General features: G+C 36.8%; 1 protein-coding gene across 2 annotated transcripts; it reads right to left on the bottom strand.

Moving 5' to 3' along the window:
* Positions 1–297: 297 nt before the first annotated feature.
* On the bottom strand, positions 298–18758 carry kars1 (lysyl-tRNA synthetase 1). Of its 2 annotated transcripts, XM_082161319.1 has the most exons (15): positions 18599–18701; positions 17223–17353; positions 16917–17055; positions 16653–16818; positions 15453–15546; positions 15177–15363; positions 14928–15053; positions 8983–9102; positions 8732–8894; positions 5702–5875; positions 5500–5585; positions 4165–4250; positions 3016–3142; positions 832–975; positions 298–714 (listed from the first exon to the last, which is right to left on the bottom strand). In XM_082161319.1, the coding sequence occupies exons 2-15, from the start codon at positions 17339–17341 to the stop codon at positions 640–642; spliced, it is 1806 nt and encodes a 601-aa protein (XP_082017445.1). In that variant the 5' UTR covers positions 17342–17353; positions 18599–18701; the 3' UTR covers positions 298–639. The 2 variants fall into 2 exon arrangements, with proteins under 2 accessions (XP_082017445.1, XP_082017446.1); XM_082161320.1 differs by lacking the exon at positions 17223–17353 and having other exon boundaries at positions 18599–18758.
* Between the last annotated feature and the right edge of the window lie 290 nt (positions 18759–19048).

Raw genomic sequence — 19048 nt, 5'->3', positions numbered from 1 at the left:
CAGTATCATTGTTTTGTCTTGAGATGCACAGCACACCACCAGTATTGTTATAAAGTTTATAAAAAGCTACTTAAATGTCCTAATTTACCTAAGGCCTAATCCTGGTTTATCTAAGCCCTGTCTGTGAAACCAGGCCTTAAAGTTCATCAAGCTTGCAAATTATGACAACTACCACCATTACAAAATTGCTTTAAAAAAGCATATTATATTTTGAGCAAATTGAGCAAACAAAAGGAGAGAAAACTAGGATGAGATGATGTCCATCTGTGATACAGAAACAATTAAACACACAAACCGTTTGGGTTGTACAAGTCATTATTTAATAGGATTCAATTGAACAGCCATTGTTAAAAAATACAGTCGGACAGAAGATCATAAAACATCCAAATATGTCTAAGAAACATCTTGTTTAATCACCCCAGGTCACAAAACTGCAGGAAATCGACAACGAGCAACAGAGAAAAGAAAACAGGGTTCCTATTCCCCATGAAACTGTGAGCTGTATGTTAAAAGAACTGCTGAAATCCTTCCTTCCATTATGAACAGTGCATAGGTCTTGAATATTCAGGCTATAACCCTAACCAGTGACAATAAATTGGACAGTTCAGGTTGAATCAGGAAATCCTCAGGTGTTTTCAGTTACACTGATGTGCCCTCTGCAGGTGAAGCTGCTTTATTATCCTCAGGTTTCATAGCAGGGAAGAGAAGCACCTCCTGAAGAAAAGCACATCACAGAGTTTTAATTTCAAACCATCCACAGAATCATCTTTGACTGATTTATTTACAGGTTCTAGTAGTTCTACTGAAAAAAGGTGTCATGGTGGGTCATACCTTGATGTTGTTGGAGTCTGTGAGGAACATGGTGACCCGGTCGATGCCCATGCCCCATCCAGCCGTGGGTGGAAGCCCGTACTCCAAGGCAGTGCAGAAGGTCTCATCAATAAACATCGCCTCATCGTCACCTTCTGCCTTGGCCTGTGGACACAATATGAACACAAATTAATTCACCTGGAGGTTACTTTCTACCCAAAGCAGCTTGCTAGTAGTGATGTGGCCGAAGCCAATTCTGAATTCGAAAAGGCATGGAAAATGAGTAACGCATTCTATGGAGCCCCAAAGGGGACAAGTTAGGCTTGCTGCTGTAGTCGGTTACATTACAGTACATCACGTGAATATAGTAGGGAGAGATGGCTGACAGGACGGTGTCTGAGGATTTGTTGCGCAACAGTTCCGGAGCGTCATTGACATCTTTTAACATCTTATCTTGTAAAATGTGTGGTCCGTACCACTGCTCCCTGTACACAGAGTACACGTGATCGCAAATTGTAAAGAGAAGGTAAAAAAGCGAGTGTGCATTAAAAAAATATTTCAACCCCGCATATTAATAGAAGCTTCCTAAATTTAAGATTAATTGTAACCTTTAATATTATAGTGATGTACCAACTGGTGTTTCCTGTAGTTTACAGCTTTAGATATTTTTTTCCTTAAGGAAATTGGCCACGTACTGTTCCTGATAGGCTCCAATTAATCGAAACCGAATTGTGAAATTCGTCTAATGCCCAGCCCTATATACTACCATTCATAACCAAATCTCATGCGTTTACCAAGGCTGCATTTATTTCATCAAAAATAGTCAAAACAGTAATATTGTGAAATATGATTCCAATTTAGAATAGCTGATTTCTATTTGAATACATGTTATAATGTAATTTATTCATGTCATCAAAGCTGAATTTTCAGCATCATTACTCCAGTATTCAGTGTTACATGATCCTTCAGAAATCATTCTAATATGATGATTTGATGCTCAAGAAACATTTCTGATTTTTATCAATGTTGGAAATGGCTTCATATTTTTGCAGAAACCATGATAGAGTTTTTTTCAGGATTCTTTGATGAAGAGAATGTTTAACAACATTGATTTGAAATAGAAGAAATCTTTTGTAACAAAAATCTTTACTGTCACTTTTGTTTAAAGGGGTGGTATAATGCCCTTTTCACAAGATGTAAAATAAGTCTCTGGTGTCCCCTGAGTGTGCATGTGAAGTTTTAGCTCAAAATACTCCACAGATATTTTTATATAGCATGTTAAAATGGTCACTTTTTGAGGGTGAGCAAAAACACAGTTTTTGTGACTGTCACTTTAAATGCAAATGAGCTACTGCTCCCAGCACAGAGGGCGGAGTTTCAACAGCTCATGTCCTTTTACCTCACACAGACACGCACTGAAAATGTCTAAAACCTTTAGACTTTTATGTTTAAACCGAAGTCAGACAATGATGGAGAGACTGAAGAATGAAGAAGTGACAACATGTAGAAGCAACAGGACATTTCTGAATGTTTAGTTGATGAATTTAGGTAGCTTATGTGTAGTTAACTTCTAGTCATTGATTAGCATATTCTGTCTAGATAATCTATAAATCGCGTTCCCGGGGGCGGGGTTAATGTAAATTTTAATGTCGGAGGAATGTTGTGTAGTCTCTACCAGCTGTTTGTTGTAGTCCTTAAAAAGCGATTTCTTTAAAAGAAAATATCTCCCTTTGCTTTGAACTTTGAGCGTTGTAACTTTGCAGATGTTGTTTATGCTCAAACAGCAACATTACACACTAACTAAAGTTAGAAAAGTGAAATCATAATCAACCACCCCTTTAATTTAATGCATCCTTACTGAAAAGCAGTAATTTCTTTAAAGCAAAATCTTACTGACCCCAAACCTTTGAATGGTCTGAATGGATATACAGATATCATGAAAACACTAAATGTAATAGTGTAATTGGTCTAATGTGAATACAAAATAATTTTGTTAAATTAAAATTAGTATACTTCTCAATATAATTACAATACCCATGCAAATACAGAGTATCAACACAAACCACCAGAGCCAACAGCAAGTGACTGGAATTTTTATATATAATAATAATTTTTGCAAAATTTGAAAACTGAGAAAGTCCCCCGAAATTAAACTTCAGGACAAGATTAACACAGAAAATGAGGTATTTGATAGTTCAGCTTCACCTTAGCCTGCTGCTCAAACAGTTCTCGTTGTCTGATAGGATCGTTCAACTCTGTGTAGGCATTGCAGATCTCCTTCTTCATCACAAAGAGTTCGAAGCGCTCGGTCAGACCTTTCTGTGATCTGTGCCTGAGGAGGAGAGACAGACAATACATCAGCTGAATGTGTTTGATCAGGGGTGTCCAAACCTGTCCTGAGGAGTTCAGCTCCAAATTTAACTATTTTTAGTCAAATAAATGTAGTATATTTTTGTTCAGTAATATTTTTTCTTTTTTCCTTTGTATTTTGAGAGAATTTTATGGTACTAATTAATGATGATTTAAAAAAAATTTCCATTGAAAATAATTTAAAAAAAATTCTACTTTTCAATTAAAGCAGCATTTCATGTTAAAATAGAGACAATGCCTTTAAAATAAAAAATTTAACCTAGTGTCATCTTGTGGGAGTTAAAAAAACAAACATCTGTAAAGCCATGTTTTAACCATTAGATTCCTATATAGCTCTATATAAAAAAAAGGCTTTATAATCTCAAATACTTATTCTTTATTAAGTTGAGGATTTGGATATACATTTAGTTTTCTCAAAGACAACTTTGTAAAGGTTTAGATTTTGTTTGAAATGTTGGTTTGAAGTGTTTTTTCATTAATTGTACTACAGTCAAACCTGAACATAGAAAAATACATTTTGTTACACATCAAAATTCAACAAAAATGTAACAGGAATACTTTATCAATTTGATTTCAATGTTTATTTTGCACTCTTGATATTTTAGAGTTTTCGTATATTTGCGCATTTCCCATTAATTTCCTATGGCGTACATTTTTGACCGTGAACAAATGTGTTTTTTGTTTTGTTTTTTGTTTTTACGGCCACAAAAGTCATCAAGCTTTCCAATGCAGTAGCAATATTTACAATTTCAAAACAAGAAAAAAAAAAAAAGACCGAACACCACCAGAGGGTACACAGCTGAACCCAGCCAACCAGGGTTTACAGAGACTCACTAGAAACGTCCAGGCAAGTGTGTTGGAGCTGGTAGGAGCTAAAATCTGCAGGAGGTTGGCCCTCCAGGAGCAGGATTGGACACCCCTGGGTTTGATCATGTGTGATTTAACTACAGAGTGAAAAACTAGAAATCAAAGTCAGGCACATACCATTTTGCTAGAGGACTCATGATCTGTGGATGATCACAGATGAATGTTGGGTTGATGCACTTCACCTCCAGGTAGTCTCCCACCAACTACATGGAAAAATCAACAACAATACGGAAAAATCTGTTTAAAATGTGTACATGTTGATGAACAAAGTACACATCTTTTGTAAATAAGCCATTTTATGATATCGAGTGCTTTTGGAGTCAATACATATTTTTGTGAGCATCATACAATTTCTCTGGACAGATGGTTAACACGGCTGGTCCATGCGGTAATGTCGGGCAGAAAATCCAAGGTGTGGGAATATTGAGAGGGTGATGTGTGACCTCAAACATGACTTACTTAAAACATGTAAGTAGTAGCCTTAATTTTAGCCACCTTACATGGCCGTTATCCTCGATAAAGGTGCGCTAATATCAGGCACATATCCAAGTGTTCGTGCGGAGAGTAGAATCTAAACTAGTATCGCTTACAGCGTGACGTTTAACTTAACTTCCACGCCAGAGCGCATCTTCTCAAACCCCATCTTCTCAAAGCCCGGCTTCATTGTGAGCAAGACACAGAGCTCACTTCTCTCCAACAACGTGGACAAACTTGTCCCTTTCTCGTAATATGCGAAGACTGAGATCGGTGAGGTTAGTCAGGTATAGCTTAATTGTTCATGTTGTAGTGTTTGAGTTTGCTGCTATATTTTATTTATTAGTTTGATATAAAATACATATATTTTGTTTGTGTTCTGACCTCTGAAAAACTTGGTTTTCATTCGATGTTAAGGCTAATTGATTAGGTTTACATTGATATTTCTCTTTTAACCGTTTCAGTTTGCTGTATATTTATTTATAATTTATATGTCCTACATTTAAAAAAATAATTTCCATAAATTTAGTTTTTTAAGATAAGGAAGTTATTTATAGCCTATTATAGTTTATGCATTGAATGTAAAAAAATTGAGAAAGAAAATGGATGCGTATCATTACTGACAGTCTCCAAAATATCTTCTTTTGTGTTCAGCAGAAGAAAAACTCATACAGGTTTGGAACAACTTGAGGGCGAGTGATGACAATTTTTATTTTTGGGTGAACTATCCCTTTAATATGTAAAATGTAGGTTATTTACAATGATTTTTAAAAACATTATAAAGTGTTGTCTTTAGATCAATCTTAAGAAATGTTTTTGGGAATACAAAGCATTCTTAACTTTATACTTAAGTAAGAAAAGAAAAGAAAATAGCAGTTAAGAAGAATTTTACTCCTAGGAATGTTTAGTGAATCCGGCTCCCCGAGCTCTTTCCCATCGCATTTCTATTATAGTGTCAGTTTTTGGCCAGAGCTTTACCTTATCAAGAAGACGAGCAGTCGTCCTAGGAGGAGGGCATTCAACTTCTTTCTGAGCACAAAGGTCATCTAAGAACTTGCGCGTTTCTGTCCAAAAAAAGATGAGTTTTTAAAGAGTAAAGCGCCCATGTTCGATTATGTCAAGTAATTTTCATGTAACAGCTCTTCTCCGTGCTCGTTTGTTTATTGACTGTAGCCCTTACCATCACTGTCGTAGGTGTCAGGAGCTGGAAACTTCACTCCCAATTCCTTCTCCAGGTCTTGAGTCATGCTGATCCGTCTGAAGGGAGGAGTGAAGTCTATTTCTTGGGCTTGTCCTTCTGGACCATCAGGATGATACGTCACCTTATAGCCTCCGGTAACGTGCTTCACCATTCCTGTGAAAGCAACAAAGAAATGTCACTTGGTGTTTTCAGACACGTTATATAAATTAAGGGATAGTTCACCTAAAAATGATCCTCATGCCATCCCTGATGTAAATTACTTTCCTTCTTCAGATAAACACAAACAAAGATATTTAGGAAAAGAATCCCTCTGTGTGTGTGTGTCCATATAATGCATGTGAATGGGTGTGTGTGTGTGATCATGGCAGTGACCCATACGACCCCAGTGAATCAATGTCTTCTTCACGTCACAACTTCTCTCTCATGAATGCTCGTATTACAGTAGACCATAAGCAATGATTAACAGTTAAAACCATTAGTGTTTTTCTTACACACACCAAACATTTCACTATAGAAGACATTGATTCATCCACTGGGGTCGAATGGATTACGGTCATGTCCGCTGTGTGTGGTTTGTCGCTTGGCACCAATTCACTTGTGTTTATCTCATGAAAGAAAGTCATAACTCTGGGATGGCCAGAGATCGAGTAAATGATTATAGATTTTTCATTTTTGGGTGAACTATCCCTTTAAGATCATTGAAAAATCATGGAATTACAGAATTATGACAGTCAAAATATTCATGTTAAAAGATTTAATTCACCCAAAAATGAACATTGTCAATTACTTGCACGCAGGTCGTTTCAAAACCCACAAGACTTCCCTTTCTCTTCAGAACACTAATGAAGATATTTATGAAACCTGAAAGATGTTTTCAACCAAAACTTAAAGTTCATAATATTTTTTTTTTAAATCATAAAAGGAATCCATATATGAACAGATTACTTATAATCCAAAGTGACTTATGAAATGCAGTAAACGTCAAGCGTGCACAAAGCACACACATTTGGATTGGTACAGAATGAGTGATCTTCATGAGCCCAAGTTTATTTGTATAGCGCATTTCCCACATGCCAGTAGTTTTGGTTTCGCTTTAAATTAGTTTAGGCTTGACATTAAATGTTTATAATGTATGCCACTATCATTTGTTTATTTTCTACTCATATTTTTCATTCCAGTTGATTTCTGAATACCATCACATTTAAAGGATATACTGAGTGAGAGGAACATTTATAGTGTTAATAATGTCGGTAAACATTTCGTTTTATATATTTTACATTTCAGAATGTAATAATAAAATGTGACTTATACTCCGATGCCACTTATCAGTGTTTATTTTTCCTCGATGCAATTTGGACCCAGTTGAACTATCCCTTTAAGAAGCACTAGGAGCGAAAATAAAGAACTGAGAAATTCTGGTTTGATTCCACTTAAGTTCAGTTTCTTAAAGGGATACTCCACTTTTTTTGGAAATAGGCTCATTTTACAACTCCCCCAGAGTTAAACAGTTGAGTTTTACCGTTTTCGAATCCATTCAGCCGATCTCCGGCTCTGGCGGTACCACTTTTAGCATAGCTTAGCATAGATCATTGAATCGGACAGGACCATTAGCATCTCTCTCCAAAAAAATACCAAAGAGTTTCGATATTTTTCCTATTTAAACCTTGACTCTTCTGTAGTTACATCGTGTACTAAGACCGACGGAAAATGAAAAGTTGTGATTTTCTAGGCTGATATGGCTAGGAACTATACTCTCATTCCTGCGTAATAATCAAGAAACTTTGCTGCCGTACCATGAGTCCAGCAGGCGTAATGATATGACGCAGCGCCTGAAAATATTCCCCAGCTCGGTAGACTATAGGGTCGACTATTTTCAGGCGCTGCGTCATATCATTACGCCTGCTGGACCCATGGTACGGCAGCAAAGTTTCTTGATTAGAGCCGGTCTTAGTACACGATGTAACTACAGAAGAGTCAAGTTTTAAATAGGAAAAATATCGAAACTCTTTGGTCATTTTTTTGAGAGAGATGCTAATGGTCCTGTCCTGATTCAATGATCTATGCTAAGCTATGCTAAAAGTGGTACCACCAGACCCGGAGATCGGCTGAATGGATTCGAAAACGGTAAAACTCAACTGTTTAACTCTGGGGGAGTTGTAAAATGAGCCTATTTCCCAAAAAAAGTGGAGTATCCCTTTAATAAGCTGAAGTGCATTGAATTTATTTAAAAATGTTTGTGATGTTCCATCCTCTTCAGTTGAAGGATGCAGACATTCCAGAGCGTGAAATGAGCAGAACAAGGTATGGCAGGGGATTAAGGCTACGTTTACCCTGCAAGCCTTTGCTAAATTACGATTTTTTTGTTCAGCTTTTACACATTAGCTTTTAAATATCAGATTTGAGTGTGAAGTGGTTACGGTCCTGAACTGCACTCGCAAAATAACGATAACAAATACGGCAAGTACTGTCATATTCAAGTAAACACAGAGGTTACTGAAGTCAGCATTTACACGTTCATTTATAATGTTATGTGCCGCAAAAGCCAGCGAATTTGTGCGAAGGTGATATGAGGACGCAGACGAGGAGGAAGAGAGCAATGTTTTTCTTGTACAGTTTTTCCTCAAACTTTGCTTGTATAGAGCGGTCACCGTAATATTTAAGCGTATAACAGCTCACCGTCCCTCCACTGAGTCTTCCAATATTCAAATAACTACCAGAGTGATGTCCATCAGTTCAGAATTGTGACAAATGTTGACGTAGTGTTATAGAGTGACGTAAAAGTCACATGAATTATGTGACTGTTCAGACTGAGGTCACATTGTAAAACATCAGACCTGTATCAGAATTAGGACCACATATGGAAGTGGCCCAAATCAGAATTGAAAAGATCAGATTACATGTGGTTTGTGCCGTTCATACCGTTATATAAAAATCAGATCTGAGTCACATGAGCTAAATAAATTGGATTTGGCCCGCTTCTGCCTGCAATGTGAACGTAGCCTTACAAACCTGAGAGAAGCTTCTCTGTGATTTCCATCAGGTCATGATAGTCCGCATAAGCCATGTAGAACTCGCATGTGGTGAACTCAGGGTTGTGGGTGAGATCGATGCCTTCATTACGGAACTGACGCCCGATCTCATACACACGGTCGATTCCACCGACTACTAACATCTGAAACATTGATGAAGGTTAGATATCCAATATAACTCAAGAACTTCAACATTTCAAATTTGAACAGCTGCTGCAGTGACACATTTACCTTATGGTAAAGCTCAGGAGCAATTCTCATGTAGAGGTTCATATTGAGCTCATTGTGGTAGGTGACAAAAGGTTTTGCTACAGCACCACCAGGTATCAGATTCATCATTGGTGTTTCAATCTGTAAAAGGCAAGGCAAGGCAAGTTTATTTATATAGCACATTTCATACACAATGGCAATTCAAAGTGCTTTACATAGAAGAAATTGAAATAATAAAAAGAAATAAGAATAATTAAAACAGTTTAGAAAAATAAAATAAAATAAAATACAGTACAGTACAAACAGTCGGACGAACAGCGGCACAGTGCTCATTCAGTAAATGCACAGCTAAACAGAAGTGTTTTGAGTCTGGATTTGAATGTGACCACTGTAGGAGCACATCTGATCTCTTCTGGAAGCCTTTCCAGCATAATAGCTAAAGCGGACTCGCCATGTTTAGAGTGAACCCTTGGTATTTCTAGCTGATATGATCCTAATGATCTGAGTGATCTGTTGGGTTTATATTCAGTGAGCATATCTGCAATGTATTGAGGTCCTAGGCCATTGAATGATTTATATACCAGTAATAATACTTTAAAATCAATCCTAAATCTAACTGGGAGCCAGTGTAAAGACCTGAGGACTGGTGTGATATGTTCATATTTCCTGGTTCTGCTCAGAATCCTGGCGGCAGTGTTCTGTATGAGCTGCAACTGTCTTATCGTCTTTTTGGGAAGGCCAGTGAGGAGTCCATTACAATAATCCACCCTGCTGGTGATGAAAGCATGCACAAGTTTCTCTAAGTCTTGTCTGGAAACAAAGCATCTAATTCTTGCAATATTTTTCAGATGATAGTATGCTGATTTAGTTATTGCTTTGACATGACTACTGAAACTAAGGTCTGACATTAAAAAAAAAATTTTTTTTAAATGGCAATCAGTAAAACATGGAGCAATTGAAGAAACTCTCTCAGCAGACCATCTCAATCTGCACGATATTGGAGAAAAATTTTTATTTCGATATTTTGTTTTTCAGCGATATAAATTTCGACATGAAAACAATTCTTTCCAAATAGAGCTATTCAAGTCATCTAGTGAAATTAGGCATTCTAGAATGATTGGGGTGAATCTGCATATAACATAATAAACATTACAAGCAAGAACAAATACAATAGAACAAAGATCCAAATGAAATAAACAGTGCTTTATGTTTTCAGGTAAGTCCAACTCTATTCTGGTTTTGAACGGTAAATTGAATACTCAAACGTAAAAATAACACTGCATATTCTTCACTGTATAAATGAAATATATTTCATCTTTGATAAAGCTGCATAAGTGTTTTTCTCTTTGTATTTTGCAGTTTGATTAACATTAATGGCAGACAGAAGCAGGTATATTAGGCTGCTGTCACTTTAAGACTGAACGCACAGATCCAATATAATGATACGCATCCGTTTTCTTTCTCAATTGTTTACATTCACGTGAGCAATAAGCGACTGTGTTTACGAGGATACTCGTCGACACGGGCATTTTGACAATTTTGCATGCATGTGTCCGTTCAAGCACATATAGACGTGAAAGAGGACGGAATTCAGTGTTCGTGTGCTGTCTGCGCGCACAGAAAACAGCACACAAGTTCCGAATGGAGTTCTTTCACATCTTCTTGCGCTCTAATGGTTCAAAATTGCTTAAATGTTTAAACTGACAGGACCTAAAACACGTGCAGATGATAAACTTTCACTGTATGATGGTTAAACTTTGCAATTAATCCCTGAATCACGTGCGTTTTGAACCGTAGTGCAGATCAACTACAATTCCTATGACATTATGGCAAGCCGTGTTAACTTTTATTCATTCTTGATATCAACAATTACATTTTTGCTAGTTAAAATGATAGTTATTGATATCAGGAATTAGATTTCTACTATAACAATGGCAATTTTTTATATCAGAAATTGCATTTCCACTAGTAACAATGCTAATTCTTGATATCAACAATTTAATTTCAACTAGTAAAAACTATAATTCTTGATATCTGTAATTGTATTTTCACTAGTGAAATGTCACCATAGGCTGCCATTCAAAATCCATTGTTGATATCAAGAATTGATTTCTTTCTTGTTGAAATTCCAATTTCACAAATCAGAAATACAATTCTTACTAGTAAAAACCTTTATTTTTGATATCAAGAATTAAACTGTCACTAGTTGAAATGTCTATTCCTGATATCAACAACTGAATTGCTACTAGTAACAATGTTCATTTTTTATATCAATAATTAAATTTTCACTAGTAGTGACAATGTTAATTTCTGATAGGGATGTCCCGATACCACTTTTTCACTTCCGATACGATACCGATGCCACAGCTTTGGCTATTTGCCGATACCGATATCAATCCGATATTTTTATTTTATTCTTGAACTAATACTACTAATACTAAAATATATGGAAGCACTGTGCTCAATTAGCCACATAAAAACATCTCACTCAAATGGAGAACAAATACTTTTCCAGTATATAGTCCACAACAAGAGTTGATAATGAAAGACTGCCACCCTTTATTCAAAAGACCTTGAGATATGTTTGGTAACCTGAATGAATATAAAATTAATTTGCTATATTTCAGATCAATATATTAGTTTCCTTAAAATTTTAATTAACTTTAACTTTATTCTCATCTGAATTATAAATAATTTATTTCTGTATAAAATAATACTATTTTTTAAAAAACACATTTGATTTTCTTTTTTATTCAATGTAGAATGTGTAACTTAAAAACAAACAGATTAGTCTGTTTTAGGACAAGAAATGAAAACCAATGCAATATGATGAATGTCCAAAAGATTAGATCATTTTTGCTTTTAACCCCCTGAGGTCTACGGTATCGCCGGCGATACCAGCTCGCTTTTTTTTTATTAGTGTAAAAGAAACTCATAAATACTCTGTTGACTTTGATTTTCCATAGGAGTTTCATACATCAATCGATTCTGTTAAATGTGTATTATTTTTGTGTATACTCACAATAAAAACAAAGTGTTGTGCTTTTTGCCAAATAAAGAAAAATAAACACGAAGCGAGTTCTGCCTTCTCTCTGCCAGTGAAGTCCATTCTGAAACGCGTCCGAAAATTAACAATAACTCAGCGAATACTCAGTCAAACAGACATACAGACACACAGGCATGAAGCTTGAATTCTCTTCTTTTAAATGAAGTAATTTATATAAAAAACAAATATTCTCATCTTGTGAAATCTGTATTAAAAGAGAGCGATTCCAGTCGAGCTTATCTCAGCTCATTACGTTATAATCGGCCCCGCCCACGGAGAGCGCGCGCTATTCAAACGCAAATGGCTGAGGCAATCCTGTGAACGCCCCCATCAGCTCGAGAAAACACACAAGTTTATTTAGATCATTACTTGTTTACACCGTCTTGCAGCGCTGTGAGGAATAATACTAATGGAAAATGTCCCTCAGAAGTGCGGGTATATCGAGGAGCGAGCTGAGGAATACTAGTACGTTTTTTCCTTCTCACGTGAATTTCTTCACGTGGGTTTCTGTTTATGAATGAATAAATGGCAGAGATGCGCGCTGTTTACCACAGCTGGCAAAGACAGTTTAAATTTAAATCGCGTGTGTGAATGAATGATGATGTTTTAGCAAACTGTATTGCTATACTGAGATAAGTAAACATCGACTGAATGTTGAAATAAAATGTAGGCTATTTGTATAAGCAACGTATTAAACTGCAAATTAACAATATGCCCTAATATTTCATGAAAACAACGTTACAGTCAGACGAAATATGAAAGAAAACATTTTGTTGACTAGATTTGGGTACAGTTTTTACTGTAGAATATACTGCCACATCAAATAAGCTTTTGTTTAGCAATTTCTATATATAAAATACTATTTTTGTCAAAAATAAAGTCATCAACTAAGATGTTAGCTGTTCCAATGTTGGTTATATTCAAACTAATGAATACATAGATAAAATGTAGGCCTATAATCATTTTTTTTACAAAGAAAGAGTACACTTGAAATATTGTTGAAATTGTAATTATTGTTGTAATTGTAACCGTTTTAATAAAATAGCAAAACATATTTACAAGATAGATGTAAGCAAAATCTTAAATGGTCAATATAAGTCTTCTTCTAAATATATCTTTTGTCCTTGCATTGTGGCTCAGTCAGTGTCACACCTGAGTGAATGGCTAATTATGCAGAGTGGGTGTATTCTAAGGTGTAAACCACTCCTCGTTCACGCCCCCTCGCATATTGGCTTTCCAAGCAAAACCTGTTTTACATCAATTTAAATCAATGTATGGTTTTATGTGAACGATAAAGCAAGACTATTTTCACATAATTTTGAAGAAAAAACTATAGGCGACGACATCCATTAGTCAAAAGTCTCATTGCCACATATTTAGTATGTGTTTTGTGGCCTTATTTCAAAAACTTAAATTTTTTGTTTTTTCGATAACCACGCATAAACATTATTCTCTCAAAAATGAAAACATGTACATACATGTGGCTCACATATTATTGTAGTCCTGTTTGTGCTATATAGAGTGAATTTACACCTTTGCCATTAATATGTTTATAAGCAACTGAAAAAAGCACAAATGTCAGAGCATGTCAGAACACCCCCAGGGCCCAAAAAAACGCTCAGACTCCAGAGGGTTAAACAGCGTGTGTGTGTGTGTGTGTGTGTGTGTGTGTGTGTGTGTGTGTGTGTGATTTTGGTTGGGTGACAGTTACAGTTTGAAAAAAAGCACAATGTTGTGTTTTACACAAATAAGTAGGCTTAAAACACTTTTTGCAGTTTTAATGATGTCCTGTATGAAAATGACGGAGTATGTTTTTATGTTTCCACTGTTCGATCGCGCCCGTGCCTCTCTCTCTCTCTGACACACACACACAGCATTCCAGCATTGCAATCTTGACATCGCAGCCTGTTCATTTTGCTGCGTTCACACCAAACGCGAATAGAGCGTCAAACTCGCGTCTATCGCGTCTAGTTCGATGCTTGAACAGTTTGAATCCATTCGCGCGTCCAAATTGAATAGGACGCGCCGCGCGCGTATAATGATAAAGTGAGCGTTTGAAGCGATATAGACACGCGTTCAGAGCTAAGGCGGGGCTACAGATTAGGTGTCCCAAAAGAACCCGCATATGCGCGTATCTAACAGTAACGTTATTTCCGTATTACATTAATTAATGTGCACGCCAGTTTTATTTATTTTTATACCGTGTATTCTCTGTGTAAATCCATGCACCGAACGTACGTTCAGTACGAATACGTACCGTTCCACCCCTAATGGGTATCGGATCGGATAATTTTTTTTCTCCTAGCGTTCTAGCGTTTTGGGCCAGTATCGGCACGATACCGATGCCGTGGATCGGATCGGGACATCCCTAATTTCTGATATCATGAATGTGATTGTTACTAGCAAGAAAGCCATTTTAGATATCTGAAATAATATTGATATCAGAAATACATTTTCAGATATCAAAAATTAAAAATTTTACTAGTAGCAATTCAATTGTTGATATCAAGAATAGACATTTCAACTAGTGACAATTGAATTATTGATATCAGTAATTCGCATTTTTACTAGTAACAATGTAATTATTGATATCAAAAATGATATTTCTACTAGTAAGAAATCAATTCTTGATATCAACAATTGATTTTGAATGGCAGCCTATGGTGACATTTCACTAGTGAAAATATAATTACAGATATCAACAAGTAAATTCTTGATATCAAAAATGTAATTCTTGATATCAAAAATGTAATTCTTGATATCAACAAATCATATCCTGGAAATGAATAAAAGTTAAAACGGCTTGCCATAATGAAATCGCACATCCTGCAAAACAATGAACATCACGGATGCACATTGTGATATCAATGCTAAACTTGACTTGTTCTTTACAGAGATCTCCCTCTTGTGTCATCCTTACCTCAAGAAACCCAAGCTGGTCCAGAAAACTGCGGAGATAAGTGATAATCTTGGAACGGGTAACAAACTTCTGTCGCACAGAGTCATTAAGAATCAGGTCCAGATATCGCTGTCGGAACCTGGTTTCCTAAAGGAACAATGAATAAACATCAGTACCAGTACTAAATTGTACCCCTAAATACCAGAGTCAAAGGGTGTGCTGAAAACGAAGGGTAAATCCGAAAGAGAGTTTAAAGAAACTAGTCTTTACCTTGTCTTTCAGGCCAAAGTGAAGGTGGGGAAGCATATGAAGGCACGGAGACAACAGTGTCATCTCCACTGGGATGATGCTCAACTCGCCCTTCTTTGTCTTGCCAGGGTTCCCCCGGACACCAATGATGTCCCCGCGCCTTAATTTGTTGTTGATATGCACAAAATCTTCTTCTGATTTGTAGTTCCTAGGAACGAATAACAAAACACAGGTTAAGTTACTACGTCAAAATGTGAAATGCCTGTGAAACGTGATGCCGTAGAGTGCAAATCCGACCTGGAGTTGGCCATGACCTGCAGCTTGACTCCTTCTCCTCGCAGGTCATAGAACAGCAGCTTGGCACCTGAAGCCCTCTTAGCGTGGACACGACCTTTCAATCAAGCAAAAACATGAAGGCACAAAATAAGGAAAAGGATCAATGTTTCTTAAGACAATGTTTTGGATCAAGCAGCAGAAATGTCTCTTTTTGTTAAAGATGTATTAATTCTTCTCATATTTAGGTGGATGAAATTTGTGTTGCGCAATACCAACGGCCAAGCGCGAGTCTAGTTCCAGTGGAAGAGTGACCCCTGACCTGACGCATGATGTATTGACGAACGTGGAAGCGCAGATGACCGAGCAAAACAAAGGTCGAGAATTAGAAGTCTTTAAAAGAGAAATGTGGGACGAGCTTGAGTTTGAACAGTGAGAGGCGTCTCCTCTCACCTTATGCTGGGTACACACTACAAGATATTCAGGCAATTTTGGACCGATTTCTCCCCTTCCGACAATCCTAGGTAAAGTCCCGATTATCTTGATGGTTCTACAGATCATCTCATCAGATTTTCCTGTGGTGTAAGGTGTGTTAAGAGTGACTGAATCTGCTCGGAAGAACGTCTGAGCCGCCCTGATCTCGAATCGTAAATATCCAAAATGTTACATTTCTTTTTGCCGGTTGGTTTACTTTAAAGTCACGTTTGATGGAAGGTTTTGCAAGATTTCCCGTGTTCACAGGCTGGACTGTTGTTTGTGAATGGAATCTGTTAGTGTGTGTGTTGTGCTTTCCTGATCACATCGTGGCACTTAGAGGAACAAAACGGTTAAATCTATGATTTCTTATAGTCATGTTTGTGGTCTCTCGAATGTTTTAAATCTTAGAAGATTTTAAAAATCTTATAGTGTGGCCCCAGCTTAAGTTTACGCTACTCCTACATCGGGTCAGAAGTCACTCTTCCGCCGGAAATAGACTTGCGTACGGCCATTACCGGAAGCCAGTGATTTTAGTTTATAAAGTTATAAATATGAATATTTTTCTTACAAAAAAGGATGGATGTGCTTTTTTGGGTAAAAAAAAAAGGAAACAAAAAGTACCATTCACTCCTTTATATAAAGCTTGAAAGAGCCAGGATATTTTTTTTATAACTCTGTGTAAATTATGGGATCATTTTCATTTTTGGGTGAACTATCCCTTTTTAAAAAAAAGTAGAAAACATTTACCTGATAAATTGAGGACAACATCAGTCAAGTGGTCCCCTGGCTGAAGGTGGCTAAATCGCTCAATGAACTCCATAAGCGACAAGTCCACATGGAACTTGTGAGGGTACGGGTCTTCAGCTGTTCCCTTCAAGGCTTGAATGGCTTGTGAACGGATCTTGAAGTATTGCTGTATTAAAAAAACAAGAGAGGCAAGATAAATCAGTCACAATTGATTCTGAATTTGTGTTCCAGAAATATGACTTCCATAATCAATACTCAACATACATTTGGGTCCAGGGTTTCCTCATCGGCCCCATATGCATTTTGCTGTGGCTTGTCATTGGTTTCCTGTTCCTGCTGTTCTTTGATCTTGGCTTCCTTCTCAGCTGCCTTCTTCTCAGCTTTCATGCGCCTTTTCAGCTCACTAAAGACATATAGGGTTAGAACGAAGCTCAGACGCCATGCGGAGAAACACTACTGGCATTGCTGTCGCACAGCTTGCACATTCATGCTGTGGAAGTCTCTAACAAGCAATATTTTTTAGTGACAAAAGGTTGGTCGCTTTTCGCATTAAATGGAAAGACCACCAACCTTTTGCCACTTCTCCAGCGACTTCCTTGAATAAGCAAAGGCAGGCTTTGTGAACTGGGAAGAGCAAACGTCTGCGCCCTGAACGCTTGCAGCCTGCATATTCTGACCAGATTCAACATGATGCGAACGCCCTATTTGATGAATCAAAAAAAATAAAAATAAGGGTCAGATTTATTGCACCCTTACAGAAACATACCATGGTACAGTGGTATTATACGGTGATGCCATGGTACTATGGAATTAGTTTTCACTGTCTTAAATACATATTGGTATCATTGCTGTTGCTGTATATATATATATATATATATATATAAAATGTTGCTAGTAACACTTTACAATAAGGTCTCATTAGTTAATGTTAGTTACTGCAATGAGCCTTACATTCGTCTCAGTATGTATTTTTTAAAAGTCATAAACTATGACTTTGTAGTTAGTTCATGTTTGCTTATCTATTAAATAATATTAACAGATACAACTTTTGACTTTAATAATATAATAGTAAATTGTTAGGCCACGCTGTTAACTAATGTAAACAAAACCTTACTGTAAAATGTTACCATGTGAAGAAATTCTAGAATAATAATACGATTATTAAATACTTTCTCGTCCTGACAGGTGAAACAGAGCTCTAAAATGAGAGAGGAAAACAGCTGAATACTAGTTCTTTTGAGTCTGATATTCCCAATGAATCATTTGAATCGGTTCACAAATAAGAATCTCTTTAGCTGAAATCGAAACGGCATAATAATGAAACTACATAATAATGAACCTACTTCTTTTGTAAGAGTAGTGTCCTAGCATGCTAGTCTGAATTTAGCGTGACCCGAAAACCGATAGTGAAAGCATTCAGAGAATACTTCGACTGATAAGGCGAAAAACAAGATACTTTAATAGCCTAATCGCAGGGACGTTACAATAAGATATATTTACGAAGTCACGACGTAAAATAATTGCCGAGTCGGTTCTTTGAAATAACGTTACTGGGTAACGGAAAATTCTGACCTCTCATACGCGAATAACGTTACGCCATTAGCTTTCTGTAGAGCCGCTAAGGAATTATGGGGAATGAAGTTGTCATTTGGACAACTAAATGCAACCGGCTGTGCAATTTGAGAATTTACGAGCATAAACGAGATTCGCGAGGATGCTGGCGAGAGAATTATCGGCACAAACACTATACATGGTGAATAGGAATCAAAACTCTCTCGTCAGTCTATCGCGTTCACGCGGATCTAACCACGTTGTCCGGCATGCGTTTGACCCGAATCTCACAGCAGTGAAAGTCACGCTAAGCCATACAATGCACACAAGCAAACTTATGTTTAGCGTTTCGTACAAAATAAGCATAATCGCTGCAACGCTATAAATGTATGTACTTTTTGCTGAGTTTGTCTCCATCCACGACAGCTCCGTCTGCCATCTTCTTCTCCGCGCTCTTCCGCAAAAGCCAAACACACACACACACACCAGCGGTGAGACTGAAGCCAGATATACAACACAGCAGCAATAAACTAGCTAATATTCATCCACATTTCAGTGTAAAAGTACCGTTGCTTGGGGTTGCATCAGTCACAATTTCTCTTCTAATTATTTATTTTTATAAATATTTGCATGTTAACATTAACAACACAAAAAAAATTCATTCATAATATTAAAACTAATGACACATTATTACACAATAAAATAATGGTTAAATGGTGGTTAATTGTAAAATTATGAATCTGTAAAATATAAATAATTATAAACAAAAGACCAAATTATAAAACACACACACACACACACACACACACACACACACACACACACACACACACACACACACACAC

The sequence above is a fragment of the Leuciscus leuciscus genome (assembly GCF_965113295.1).
Source record: "Leuciscus leuciscus genome assembly, chromosome: 2".
Lineage (NCBI taxonomy): Eukaryota > Metazoa > Chordata > Actinopteri > Cypriniformes > Leuciscidae > Leuciscus > Leuciscus leuciscus.
The sequence above is the reverse complement of the archived record's forward strand: the minus strand, read 5'-3'. Positions and strand labels throughout refer to the sequence as shown.